The sequence below is a fragment of the Pogoniulus pusillus genome, chromosome 13 (assembly GCF_015220805.1).
Source record: "Pogoniulus pusillus isolate bPogPus1 chromosome 13, bPogPus1.pri, whole genome shotgun sequence".
NCBI classification, from domain to species: Eukaryota; Metazoa; Chordata; class Aves; order Piciformes; family Lybiidae; genus Pogoniulus; species Pogoniulus pusillus.
This window is the reverse complement of record NC_087276.1, coordinates 29,733,012-29,746,231: the sequence shown is the minus strand read 5'-3', so window position 1 is coordinate 29,746,231 and position 13,220 is coordinate 29,733,012. Positions and strand designations below refer to the sequence as shown.

Sequence of the window (13,220 nt, the reverse complement as noted above, 5' to 3'; positions counted from 1 at the left end):
GGAGGACAAGAGACATCGGGTGTAAACTGAAGCGAGAGGTTCGGAGTCGCTGCTGGGAGGAGCGTTTTACCCGTGGGGACGCCAGCCCAGAGGCTGAAGCTACCTGGGGAGGCGGTGCAGCTGCCATCGTTGGCGGTTTCCAGGAGCCGACTGGACAAAGCTCTGAGTCGCCCGGTCCGACTCCGGCTGGCGCTGCTGGGCGGAAGACCTCCCGGCCTGCTCTCCAGCCTTTATCACCCTGCGGACGGGGTGCCTCTGCCACCGTCCCACTACGCCGCTCCCAGGACGTCCGCTGGTCCCTCCCACAGGTCCCACCAGCACAGCTTCGGGTTCTCCAGCACATCCTCCGGCCCCTAGCACAGCCTCTGGTCCCCGGCACAGCCCCGGGCCCCCAGCAGAGCCGCGGCCCCGGGACCGCGCGGCGTCAGCGCGGGCTGCAGCCAACCAGCGCGCCCGGCGCCACCGGCAGCCCGCCCCCGCGCCCGCCCTGCCCATAAGTACCGCGGGCCGGCGGCGAAGGCGGGAGCGTCGTGAGGGGCGCGGCGGGACGGGGCGGCGGGACCGGGCGGCGGGACCGGGCCCCTCTCAGCGCAGCGGCCGGCTCGGCTGCCGCCCTGGTGTCCACTCCGAGCTGTCGTGTCGCTCATCGGCCGGGATGTTGCCTGTGGTCGCCGGGCTCCTGCTCGCTATAGTGGCGGGCGGACGGGGGGCGGCGGCGGGGGACCCGGAGAGCTCGGCGGGCAGCCGCTTCGTCTGCACCTCGCTGCCGCTGGACGCGGTCGGCGCGGGCTGTCCGCTGCCCCCGGTGCCCATGCAGGGCGGCGCGCTGCCCCCCGAGGAGGAGCTGAAAGCCACAGTGCTGCAGCTGCGGGAGACCGTCCTGCAGCAGAAGGAGACGATCGGGAGCCAGCGAGAGGCCATACGAGAGCTCACCGGCAAGCTGAGCCGGTGCGAGGGCACTGACGGCAAGTCTGGCACGGGGACGTGGAAGAAGGAGCTGGGCAAGGGCAAGGACACTATGGGTGACCTGCCGCGGGACCCGGCGCAGGTCATCGACCAGCTGAGCCGCACCATGCAGACCCTGAAGGACCGGCTGGAGAGCCTGGAGGTAGGGCTGAGGCGCGGGGGGGCCCCTCCTGGCCACCCTCCTGGAAACTTGGGACCACGGAAGGTGCAACGGGCGCTCGGCCCACGGGGTGGGCACAGCCGGGTGCGCTGGGTCTGTGTGGAGCTCGATCCAAACCGGCCGAGCCCTGGCAGTGGGTTGCTTGTTTGGCTTGTCTCATTTTCTCATTTCTCTGCTCACTTTAATGGTAAGAAACCTGAACAGTGAATGTGTACTTCCTCCGTGTGTGTAGACTATGATTTTCCTGCTTGTAACTAGCTTAGTTTCTGTATCAATACATCTAAATCTTTTGTTCTGGGTACTTAACTTCAGGGGGTTTGAGGTATAAAGCTGGCATCTTGGGCAGCAGGACCGTGGCATATGGTGCTGAGCAGACCGGTGGTAATGATCAGGTCGTGTGTTGTGCAGATTGTGATGATAAGATGATGTATTTAGAGCTGACATAGAATAAAAAGAACCTGATTGTGTATGCCTGTGAATAGACAGGGGAATTGTTCTAATCCCACTACTGAGAACTGATTTCCATAAGCCTCTGGGCAGCCCCCACGGCTGAGCGGCGCTCTGCAGAAGTACTTCAGAGAGAGCATTTCCCCGGGCGTCCTCGGAGATGTTGTTTTGCTTTCCATGCCCCGAGAGCCGCGTCCATGGTCCTCCCGCTGCCCTCCAAACGGTGGTGGCGAGTGGTTTCCAAAGGTTATCCTGGGAGGTCCAAACGCTCCGGACTCCATTTGCAGTGCGGTTTTGAATGCTACAGTAGCAGAACGTCCTTCTGCTGTCTCTTTTGAGGCGGTTTTTTCTCAGGGCTGCGAAAGAGAAACTTGACCAGAATACTGTGACAGGTGGAACCGTTGGTTTCTTAGCATCCTTAAAGATGCCAGCATTGCTTGGGAGAGAGCACGGAGAGTGTGTTAATTGTCTTTCCTTTTTTCAGCTTAAATAAAAATACTTTCAGTAGCTTGTACTTAGAGTTGTTCTAAAGAATATCAGCCTTCCTTCCTTTGCAAATCAAAACTGAGAGAACTTTCACTGGATAAATTTGCTTTCCAAGTAGCTTAGATTTCAGTCGAAAAGAAGTAGTTTTTCAGTTCACTTGCACTGGCAATGTCACTTGTAAGCAAGTGACAGCTGTGGCACATGTGCCCATAGTAATGGAAGTGCATCAGACTTGCCTCTCTATATGGGTTTTATTGAACTTAAATGTATGAAGACTCCTTAATATGAAATGTTGGAAGCTTCTAACCAAAGTGCCTTTTGTTCTGGGCCCTCTTTGGCTACAGTGCTGATAAAAGCATTGAACGTGACAAGTGCTAAAAAGCAATGCCTCTTTTGGACTGTTTGGAGAACTTGGTGAGCTTGCTTTGAATCCAAAGCATATCTGCACTCCAGAGTTTCTGGTTTAGAAGTGACTTTTTCTTCTTCTCATTCCCCCCAAGCACCAGCTCCGAGCCAACGTGTCATATGCAGCACTGCCTAATGACCTTCGAGAGATGCTCCAGCGGAGGCTTGGAGACCTGGAGCGCCAACTCCTGAGCAAAGTGGCTGAGCTTGAGGATGAAAAGTCTTTGCTCCACAACGAGACATCAGCCCATCGCCAGAAGACAGAGACAGCCTTGAATGCCTTGCTAGAAAGAGTGTCTGAGTTAGAAAAAGGTAATTTAAATGCTTTGCTGTTAATTATTTTCTCCCTCCTTCTGGTGCAGCAGTCTAAGTGCAGGCCTTGCAAGAAGCACCGTTAAGATTCTGGACTAAATAGCAGGAGACAGTGCAAATACTTGCATTGGTTTTCCTTTTGTCACAGGCTTCTGCGTGGCTTTTGCTTGCTGTCTCTTAATTTGGCATATGTGGGTGGTTAGGATGAAACTCAGTGTTTGTGGGATGGAAAGATCTATAAAGATGTGAGTGCATATAGGAAGAAGTATGACACTGGTGTCAAGTAAACAGCTGGGTAGTATCAAGTACACATCTAAGTAGAGCTGCCTTTTTTCCTTTGGGTTGAAAGTCACACAGGCTGAATTTAATGAACACAATTGTCTTGCTGCTATGTATGGCATTTTGTAGCAGAACCAAGTGCTGTTGCTGCTCTTCCCTTTTGTTCCTGGCGATGACTTTGGGTGCCTGCAGATCCTTGAACTGCGTCCTCCTATTCCAAGCATTTAGCCTTCAGAGTTTACAGTAGATTACGCTTGGTGCCACTGGGGGACACTCTCTTAATCCTAGTTGTTTATTCAGATACTTAGATTAATTATTCCTGAGATCTCAATGCTTGAGTAGAGCCTGTTTATTTGGTTTGCAGCTGCCCATGGAGATGGGCTAAAGAACAGAGCTGTCTTTCTGTATTGACTATACACACCTGCAGAGTGGATTGTGTTGGGCTAGAGTACCAGTAAATGTCACTGCTCAATCTTTAGATGATCTTCCAAGGTGAACAGGCTCTCTGCTTAAAAGCAGCTTAATGGACATGCTTTCAAAATGGTGCAAACATGCATAGCTCATGAATTTTAAAATGCAGCCTAATGGAGCCATTTGTGTAATATTGTATCATTTTTAATTTTCTCTTTTTCTTTAAATGTGAAAGAGGGGAGAAGGAGAGGAGGTCTACTGGCTCTGTCATTTAGTGTTTCCAGAGAGCCAGGATAAAGCCTCTATTGCAACTGAGGTTCTGGAGAATTAATGGCTGCTAATGTCATATGTGGTAAGTATTGGCAGCCCTTGTCTCTGAAGATGTGACTCATATCAGCAAGTCATCACAAAGAGAAAAGGAGTGGTGGAAGAACAAGAATGTGTAATTTAGTTAGGTTAAAAATAGCCTGTTCCCACCTTTATTTTTCTGTGTGAGCAGAGAGGGCTGTGTTAAGTCTCTAGGGAAGGGAGGAATTTGGGCCAGGAACCAAGACACAGGCTTTCTTTAGTTGTGTTCTTTTTAATGCCTTTGGTTCCTCTGTCAAGTCGAGGTGAGGGTAATAATGATCTGAGAACTTATTGTCTGCATTTAATCTACAAAATCATTATTTGAAGGGACCTGACCCCTTTTGAAAATAGTACTTCTGTTGTGCTTGATTTTTAAATGCCAGATTGTTTAGCATCTATTCTTGACAGCTAACTAGAATCATAGAATCAACCAGGTTGGAAGACACCTGGAAGAGACCAGGTTGGAAGAGACCTGGAGAACTAATGTCATGAGCTCCTCGCTGTCCTGAGACTACATAAACAGAGGCAAAAACTAACCTTGTACAGTGACACTATGAACTCATTTTTATCTGTCGTGGTGGCAGCTGTATTAAGCTAACAGAAGGGCAGAAGAGTTTTGAAATATCTACAAGTGCTGTGATTTCCAGAGTCTTCTGGTTATTACTTCGCTGATTATTGCCATCAACAGTAGGTAATGCATTAAAAGCAGGACTGGGTGGAGGAATGATCCTGCAACTAATAGTGCCTGGACTTAAATGTGACTCTTAGCTTTGCTGGAGACAGGTCACTTGCTGTATCTCAAGCTAATTTCTCCGTCTCTAAAAGGGAATAACAAGGCCATCATGTCCAAAAATAATTCAGATGCTTTTGGGAAAAGGATGGTCTAACCCTCTGTGTGTGTCCATTGCCCAGAACAGGAGGATCTTGTTAGCACCATTTGGAGTTCTGAATGTTTCCAAGTCATGAGAACAAACTGAAAAATAGGAAAAAAAAGGAATACTGTTTGTTCTTTTTCAATCCATTATTGCTTCCTTAAGTTCTTCACAGAGTGACTAATGCTCTTAATAGTGTTTTTCTTCTGTGTTCCTGTGTGAGATTGGCTGTAGCAGCCTAGTGGAGGTTGCTCAACATTAGCCCTAAGACCCTCATTTTATTTGTGTAGAATTTGGCATATTTCAGGTTTGGGTCTAAGTTCCTCAAGACAGATGCAAGCGTTAGATGAGCTTTTCCTTCTTCCACCCCCTCCTTCTGTGAAAAATGCCATCAAAACACTGCAGCTGCTTCTGAGAATGGGAACTGAGAGAATGCCAATGATTTAAAAACTGCACGTGAGAGAATTGTGGCCACCTTTTGTGGCAGCAGCTCTTTGCTTGGCTTGGGAATGGGAAGTTTGGCAAAGGGATTGAATTCATTTCAGGGATACGAGTAAGGGAAAGGAGAGGGACTGAGAACAGGTTGCTGAAAGGGTTGAGGGTGATGCTGAACTGCAGAACTTTGTGACACAGTGTATTTAAGTAGAAAATAACTTGTAGGTAACAACATCAGGAGTGTACACAGTATTGCAGCTTTAGAAAGTTTAGGTCTTAGAATCATAGAATCAGGGAGGTTGGAAGAGACCTCCAAGATCATCCAGTCCAACCTAGCACCCAGCCCTATCTGATCAACCAGACCATGGCCCTGAGTGCCTCATCCAGTCACAGTATCATCAGGGTTGGAAGAGACCTCATAGATCATCAAGTCCAACCCTTTACCACAGAGCTCAAGGCCAGACCATGGCACCAAGTGCCACGTCCAGTCCTGCCTTGAACAGCCCCAGGGACGGCGACTCCACCACCTCCCTGGGCAGCCCATTCCAGTGTCCAATGACTCTCTCAGGGAAGAACTTTCTCCTCACCTCCAGCCTAAATCTCCCCTGGCGCAGCCTGAGGCTGTGTCCTCTCGTTCTGGTGCTGGCCACCTGAGAGAAGAGAGCAACCTCCTCCTGGCCACAACCTCCCCTCAGATATTTGTAGACAGCAATAAGGTCTCCCCTGAGCCTCCTCTTCTCCAGGCTAACCAATCCCAGCTCCCTCAGCCTCTCCTCGTAGGGCTGTGCTCAAGGCCTCTCCCCAGCCTCGTCGCCCTTCTCTGGACATGCTCAAGCATCTCAATGTCCCTCCTAAACTGGAGGGCCTAGAACTGAACACAGCACTCAAGGTGTGGTCTAACCAGTGCAGAGTACAGGGGCAGAATGACCTCCCTGCTCCTGCTGACCACACCATTCCTGATGCAGGCCAGGATGCCACTGGCTCTCTTGGCCACCTGGGCACACTGCTGGCTCATGTTCAGGCGGGTATCAATCAGCACCCCCAGATCCCTCTCTGTTTGGCTGCTCTCCAGCCACTTTGACCCCCAGTCTTTGCTTGAACACCTTCAAGGACAATGACTCCACCTCCCTGGGCAGCCCATTCCAATGCCACTCTCTCTGCCAACAACTTCCTCCTAACATCCAGCCTAGACCTCTCCTGGCACAGCTTGAGACTGTGTCCCCTTGTTCTATTGGTGGTTGCCTGGCAGAAGAGCCCAACCCCACCTGGCTACAGCCTCCCTTCACATAGTTGTAGACAGCAATGAGGTCACCCCTGAGCCTTCTCTTCTCCAGGCTGTACACCCCCAGCTCCCTCAGCCTCTCCTCATAGGGTTTGTGTTCCAGGCCCCTCACCAGCTTTGTCGCACTCAGCTTCATAACCACCTCTGGGATATCTCACTGGTGCTTATCACATCTTGCAGAAAAAGCTATAGAATTTCTGCTTTTATTGTTTTAAAAACACATTTAATGTTTTCTAGTTCATAACTTTTTACTGAATTTTTCTTCAGGTCACTTTGAACTTCAGCTTTCTGGTTTTGTTCTGATCTCCTCATCTGTCTGTGGGACAGAAATCAATTCCACTGAACTTAGTTCTTCTTTTATAGAATATGTCAGCTTTTTGCTGTTTCAAATTGGCCACCTTAACTGGGACCAGCACCCTGTATCTCAGCCATCTGTTAGCTAAAAAAGCCAGCTCCCTGTGTGGCAGAAGTAGGAAAAGAAATACTGTTCTTGAAGCATGGTGATGCTTTAGCAATGAGTATGCCAGAGAATCATAGAATGATAGAAGGGTTTAGGTTGGAAGTGACCTCAAAAATCATCCAGTTCCAACCCCCTGCCATAGGCAGGGACACCTCCCACTAGAACAGGTCACTCAAGGCCTCATCCAACCTGGCCTTGAACACTTGCAGGGAGGTTGTGGGGCACAGAAACACCCAAGGTGATCAAAGATCTTTGATCACCTTGGGTGTTTCTGTGCCCCACAACCTCCCTGGGCAACCTGTGCCAGTGTCATGCCACCCTCACTGCAGAGAACCCTCTCCTAACATCCAGTTTGAATCTCCCCTCTGTCAGTTTAAACCCATTCCTCCTCATCCTGTCATTACAAGACTTTGCAAATAGTCACTCCCCAGCCTTCCTGTAGCCCCTTTCAGATACTGGAAGGCCACTCCAAGGTCTCCTCGAAGCCTTCTCTTCTCCAGGCTGCAGAGCCCCAACTCTTGTAGCCTGTCCTCATAGCAGAGCTGCTGCAGCCCTCTGAGCATCTTGGTGGCCTCTTCTGGACTGGCTCCAACAGTTTCATGTCCTTGTTGTGTTGGGGGCTCCAGAACTGCACACAGGCTCCAGGTGGGGTTTGATGAGAGCAGAGGGGCAGAATCCCCTCCCTTGCCCTGCTGCCCACACTGCTCTTGCTGCAGCCCAGGACACTGTGGTTAGTGGGAATCTTTGGTTAGTAACAGTGAACACCTTTTAAAACAGTTGCATTGATGAAATAGGCAGCCCTTCTGCCATGAACTAAGCAATGAGGAAAGAAAATACTAAACAGCCTCTCTTTAGTTGTCTGCTGTCTATTCACTGGCTGTAAGTGGGCAGGGAAAACAAACCAAGTGATCAGCATGGTGTGTATGGAATCTACTTGAGTTCCTCTCTGCTGTAAAATCAGTGTTTGGTAGTGCTGCTTCAACTGTGTACCTCCCTAGTGGGATCAAAAATGCCAGGATTCCTCCTAGCAATTGTGTTGCTTCTTAACCTGAATTACAAACATATTGTTTTGTTTAATCACAGGTTCACAGGGGTTGGAAGAGACCTCTGGAGATCTTCGAGTCCAACCCCCCTGTCATGGCAGGACCATAGAATCTAGTGCAGGTCACATAGGAACACATCCAGACAGGGCTGGAAAGTCTCCAGAGTAGGAGACTCCACAACCTCCCTGGAGAGCCTGTTACAGTGCTCTGTGACCCTTGCAGTAAAGAAGCTCATAGAATAGAATCACAGAATCACTCAGGATTGGAAAGGAGCACAAGGATCATCTAGTTCCAACCCCCCTGCCATGGGCAGGGACACCCTACCCTAGATCAGGCTGGCCAGAGCCTCATCCAGCCTGGCCATAAACACCCACAGGGATGGGGACTCAACCACCTCCCTGGGCAACCCATTCCTGGCTCTCATCACTCTCATGGTGGAGAACTTCCTCCTCACAGCCAGCCTGAGTTCTTCCTCATATTGAGGGGGAACATCCCATGCTGCAGTCTGCATCCATTGCCCCTTGCCCTATCCCAGGGCGTAAGTGAGCAGAGGCTGTCACTGTCCCTTCCTTCCTGACCCCCAGCCCTCAGATATTTGTAGACATTTACTAGATCCCCTCTCAGTCTCCTCCCCTCCAGACTAACCAGTCCCAGGTCTCTCAGCCTTTCCTCATAAGGCACTTCAGTGTTGAAGTGTTTTCTCCCTCAATGTAATTCCAGGTAGCAGTGCATTTAAGGCGCCTGATGAATTCAAGGTCTCTCTTCCTCTTCGCACCAACTACTTGTATGGGAAGATCAAGAAGACCCTGCCTGAGCTGTATGCTTTTACTGTTTGCCTGTGGCTGAGATCAAGTGCTTCTCCTGGAATTGGCACTCCATTCTCATATGCTGTTCCTGGGCAGGCTAATGAAATTGTCCTCATAGAATGGGGGAATAATCCAATCGAACTGCTAATTAACGATAAGGTGAGAATCGACTAACTCCTCTTTACTGTCTACAGACTCACAGCAAGGCCCAAACCCTTGGTTCCTCTCTAGTGACTCTTTCATTCTGAGAGACAAGCCCTGGGCCTTTGAGGTGGTCGTGTTTACCTGTCTGTTGTCCATCGTTTGTTGCAAGGTCACAAAAGCTACTGAAGGAGGTCAGGCAGTGCATGTATTTGTGTGTGGAGACAAAGCAGCATGGCACCTACCTGTGCACACACTTTAGCATGTGCTCTGAATTTACAAGCACATCGTGGCTGCTTGTGTTTTTGCTTTATTTATTTGTTTCAATGAACCAGAAGCAATGTTTGAAGCCACACTGTTGCAAAATCTCTGACAGTTGCAGTACTTCTGTCTTCCAAATTCTACCACTCGTGACTTTTGCAGAAGAGCAAGAACAAGAAGTCTGTAATTGTGGCTGGTTTTGTTGTCTGTAGGGACTGAACATCACTTTAAGTACTCTTTTGCCCAGACTTTAGATACAAAAAGCAACAATTGTCTTGCACTGCTTCATACCATGGGTGGCTTCTGACAAACTTCAGGATGAGGTTTGGGGAAAACAAGTCACTGAGGCTGATGGTAAATGCTTCCCTTCTCCCCACCTTCAGTTGTGTTTCCTAGTAACCTGCTGCTCTCTGAGGGATCAGGTGTTTACAGGTCTACAACACAACTCAGGTGGCTCAGTCCTGTGGCTAGGTAAGGGCTTGTAACAGTCTTCTCCTCCTCCCAAATCAATACAAGTCAAAAAAGCTGATTTGTAATTTTTTTGGATGGTTTGTGGAGGAGGAGGAAACTGAAGTCTGCTTATCTTTAGCAACAGCTTTTTGTGTTCACTGTGTCAGTACTATTGCTGTTCTGTGAGGCTTTTCTTTCTCCCACATCACAGCTGCTCTTTAGCCCACCGCATTTGTGCCTTTACGTTGACGTAAGGTTCTCAGATCAAGTTCCTAAAGCAGCATAATTCCTCCTTGTTTGGAGCCCTGCTAACAGCTCACACAAGTTTTACTGGAACCAGGCAGATCCATTTCTCAGAGTTGTTACCTCAAATGGTGCAGGCAAATGCCAGATTTTAAGAGAAACTTAATGTGAGCACTGGATGGGAAGTTAGGATTGACTTGATCACTGAGGATCAAACAGCAAATGCCACAGGTTAATATGGAGGGTTGATAGCAGCTTAGACTCTGGCACTTGTGTCACTTGAATCTAGATGAAACAAAGGCTCCCATCTAGGATAAGAAGCATGGCTGTGTTCCTGAGTACAGGAGAGCTGGGACAAAGTAGAAAGATGTGTTCTAAGTTCTGCCTCTGCAAATGTTGCTTCTGAGGACAGAGTAAATGTCTCAAGATGTTGTTCTCAAACTGGTAGACTTGGTTTGCAACATGCATTATCCTTTGGCTGTTGTAGGTGGCCCAGCTCCCTCTCTTCATCAGTGATGGAAAATGGCATCATATCTGTATAACGTGGACAACCAGAGATGGAATGTGGGAGGCCTTTCAGGATGGAGAGAAACTTGGCACTGGGGAGAATCTTGCTCCTTGGCACCCAATTAAACCTGGAGGTGTCTTGATCCTGGGTCAGGAACAGGTGAGTGAAACCAGGGTTTAAAGAGAAATACAATCAAAATTCCCCTCAAAAAGCTGTGGCTGTGAGACAGTTCCTTTGTTGAACACTTGATCCTGTTGCAGCTGCATTACCAGAAAGATTAAAGCAAAGCCCCAAATACTTCCTGCAATCCATTTTGTGGTATGTTTTGCTTCTTTTACTGAACATGCAGAATATTCAGCTTGTAACTATTTCTGTTCCCTCCCTTAATGGTGCAGTGTGGCAGTGATCTGAATAATGCCTTCAGCTAAATCCTTTGAGCTAGATTGCTGGCCACTAGCATTGTGTGAGTGGGGAGGAGGGTCTTCAAGTTTGAAGAAGAAAATACTGAGCTAACCTGATTCTCACCTAATCTGAACTCTTGTGTGCTTAAAGGACACAGTAGGAGGAAGATTTGATGCAACTCAAGCCTTCGTTGGAGAGATGAGCCAGTTCAATATATGGGACAGGGTCTTAAAAGCTGAAGACATCATGAATATTGCTAACTGCTCTACCAACATGCCTGGCAACATCATACCCTGGGTTGATAACAATGTTGATGTGTTTGGAGGTGCTACTAAATGGCCTGTGGAGACCTGTGAAGAGCGGCTGCTAGATTTATAGCTGCAATCATTTCCCATCCAAGTGCCCCTTTCAGTAGGACAATCTTCTGTGCAATCTTGAGGCACATATTTTTCTCTCTGCCCTTCCCCAGTCTTAACTCCTCAAAAGAATGAAAAAAAGTGAGTAAACTGCCTCAGAGCAGGGCTAGCTGCTAGCTTGGGTCAGTGGGCCTGACCAGCAAGGGCTAGCTGCTAGCTTGGGTCAGTGGGCCTGACCAGCAAGGGCTAGCTGCTAGCTTGGGTCAGTGGGCCTGACCAGCAAGGGCTAGCTGCTAGCTTGGGTCAGTGGGCCTGACCAGCAGGGCTAGCTGCTAGCTTGGGTCAGTGGGCCTGACCAGCAAGGGCTAGCTGCTAGCTTGGGTCAGTGGGCCTGACCAGCAAGGGCTAGCTGCTAGCTTGGGTCAGTGGGCCTGACCAGCAAGGGCTAGCTGCTAGCTTGGGTCAGTGGGCCTGACCAGCAGGGCTAGCTGCTAGCTTGGGTCAGTGGGCCTGACCAGCAGGGCTAGCTGCTAGCTTGGGTCCAGTGAGCCTGACCAGCAAAGAAGCATTTCTTGACCTGAACTGCCCTTGCTTTCTTATGGCCAGATCCAAAAATATGCTGTGGCCTGCAGCAGTTGGTACAGCAGTTGTGGTAGGGAAGGGAAACAGCTTAACTGTAGTACTCCTTTTGAGAGTGTGCGGTGCTGAGACAGCACCAAGGTGACCAGGCTGAATGTGACCCCTTCCTTGCAGGCTAGCATCTGCCCCTTGAAGTGAAGCCATTCTTTTTTTAGCCCTTTTTAAAGCAGCCAGTCAATCCTTACACTACAGTGGTCGTGGTGCAGCTTGGGTGGAACAGAACAGCCACTGGTGGGGGGCAAGGCTCTCGCTTTTTAATTTGCAGACCAGAAATCCTTATTTTGTGGTAGGGAGGCAATGTATTTGAGGCAGGCTTCTCTAGCTCAGTTTGAAAGGGCAGGGCACAGCACAGCTCCACTGAAACAAATGCTTCAGGTAAGGTCCTGTCCTAAGCCTGTCTTTCCCTAGCCAGGATCCCAGCACAGATGGATTAATGATTGTATTTGTACTTTCCATAGGCTGAATGTACCGAATTCTTAGTGACCTGGCCTGTAAGCCTTTTCTCCATCGTTTCTCTTGCTTTAGTCAATGTTCTTATTTGAGTTTAATATACAAGCTGTGCTTAAATGAACTTCCCTTTCTCTTTTGCTTTGAAAGGCCTTTCTGTGAGCAAGTGCCAAAGTTCAGTTTCAGCTTGCTGAGAAGCGCTTTCTATTTTTCCAGCCTGGGTCTTCTGCGCCGTTTTCTCTGTTATTATGGTGGTCCTGTGTAACCTGGAGATGTGCTGTTCTTTCACTTCTTGTTGACTGTCTCTTCTGTAAGCACTGGGCTGACTATTAGATATCTATATATTTTTTTTAATTCTCATTTTCTCTCAATTCTTTGCAACCAACATTGCTGTTTCCTTGGCATTGATGTGACTGCTCGGTCTGTGGCTCGCAGATAGCAAATGCACTGTACTGGGGAAGAGTTAATCCTTTTGTTATTTAACAGAGAAAAGATTTCAATGGGGGGTGGGAGGGGAAGGGAGAGAGGGAGATTTATAAAGCTAAATATCATATTTTATTTTTCATATGTTTGGATTGTAAGAATAATATGGTGACTGTCCCATTTGTAGGATCAAGTTACATATTTCCATTAATAGGTAGTTTGCTGTTCTTAAAAGGAAATTCTTATAATGAAGTTTTAATTAAAATGCACTGTAAAATGAGTCCTGTCATTCCTTTCTAGTAGCACAAGATGCTGAATGTTCTCTTTTATAGCTGCTGTCTCTCTAGACTGATACAAATAGAGTCCTGTAAGGAGTTATCTTCATTAGCTAAATGTCTTAAATCAGAATCTTCAACCAAAAGAGGCTCAGGGGTGTGTGTGGAACATTAACTGGGGAGAGAGTCTCCATGCTGGGATGGCTGAAGCTCAGGCTGAGCTCTGCCTCTTGCTACTGCAATCTTGCAGGCACTAGCCCATAGCGTGGCCTGGGATACAGCAGCTCCCTTTGAGTGGGATGTGACACACAGCAAATGTTCCTACTTATTTTTAGGTCTGAGAAACTGGAAGTATGACCCCTT

At 48.6% G+C, this 13,220-nt stretch overlaps 1 protein-coding gene across 1 annotated transcript; it reads left to right on the top strand.

Annotated features, from left to right (window-relative positions):
- The first annotated feature begins 532 nt into the window (after positions 1 to 532).
- NPTX2 (neuronal pentraxin 2) lies at positions 533 to 12,862 on the top strand. The gene is made up of 5 exons (XM_064153747.1): positions 533 to 1,108; positions 2,560 to 2,776; positions 8,627 to 8,871; positions 10,295 to 10,474; positions 10,868 to 12,862. Exons 1-5 carry the CDS (start codon positions 656 to 658, stop codon positions 11,093 to 11,095), a joined length of 1,323 nt encoding a protein of 440 aa, XP_064009817.1. The 5' UTR covers positions 533 to 655; the 3' UTR covers positions 11,096 to 12,862.
- The last annotated feature ends 358 nt before the right edge of the window (positions 12,863 to 13,220 follow it).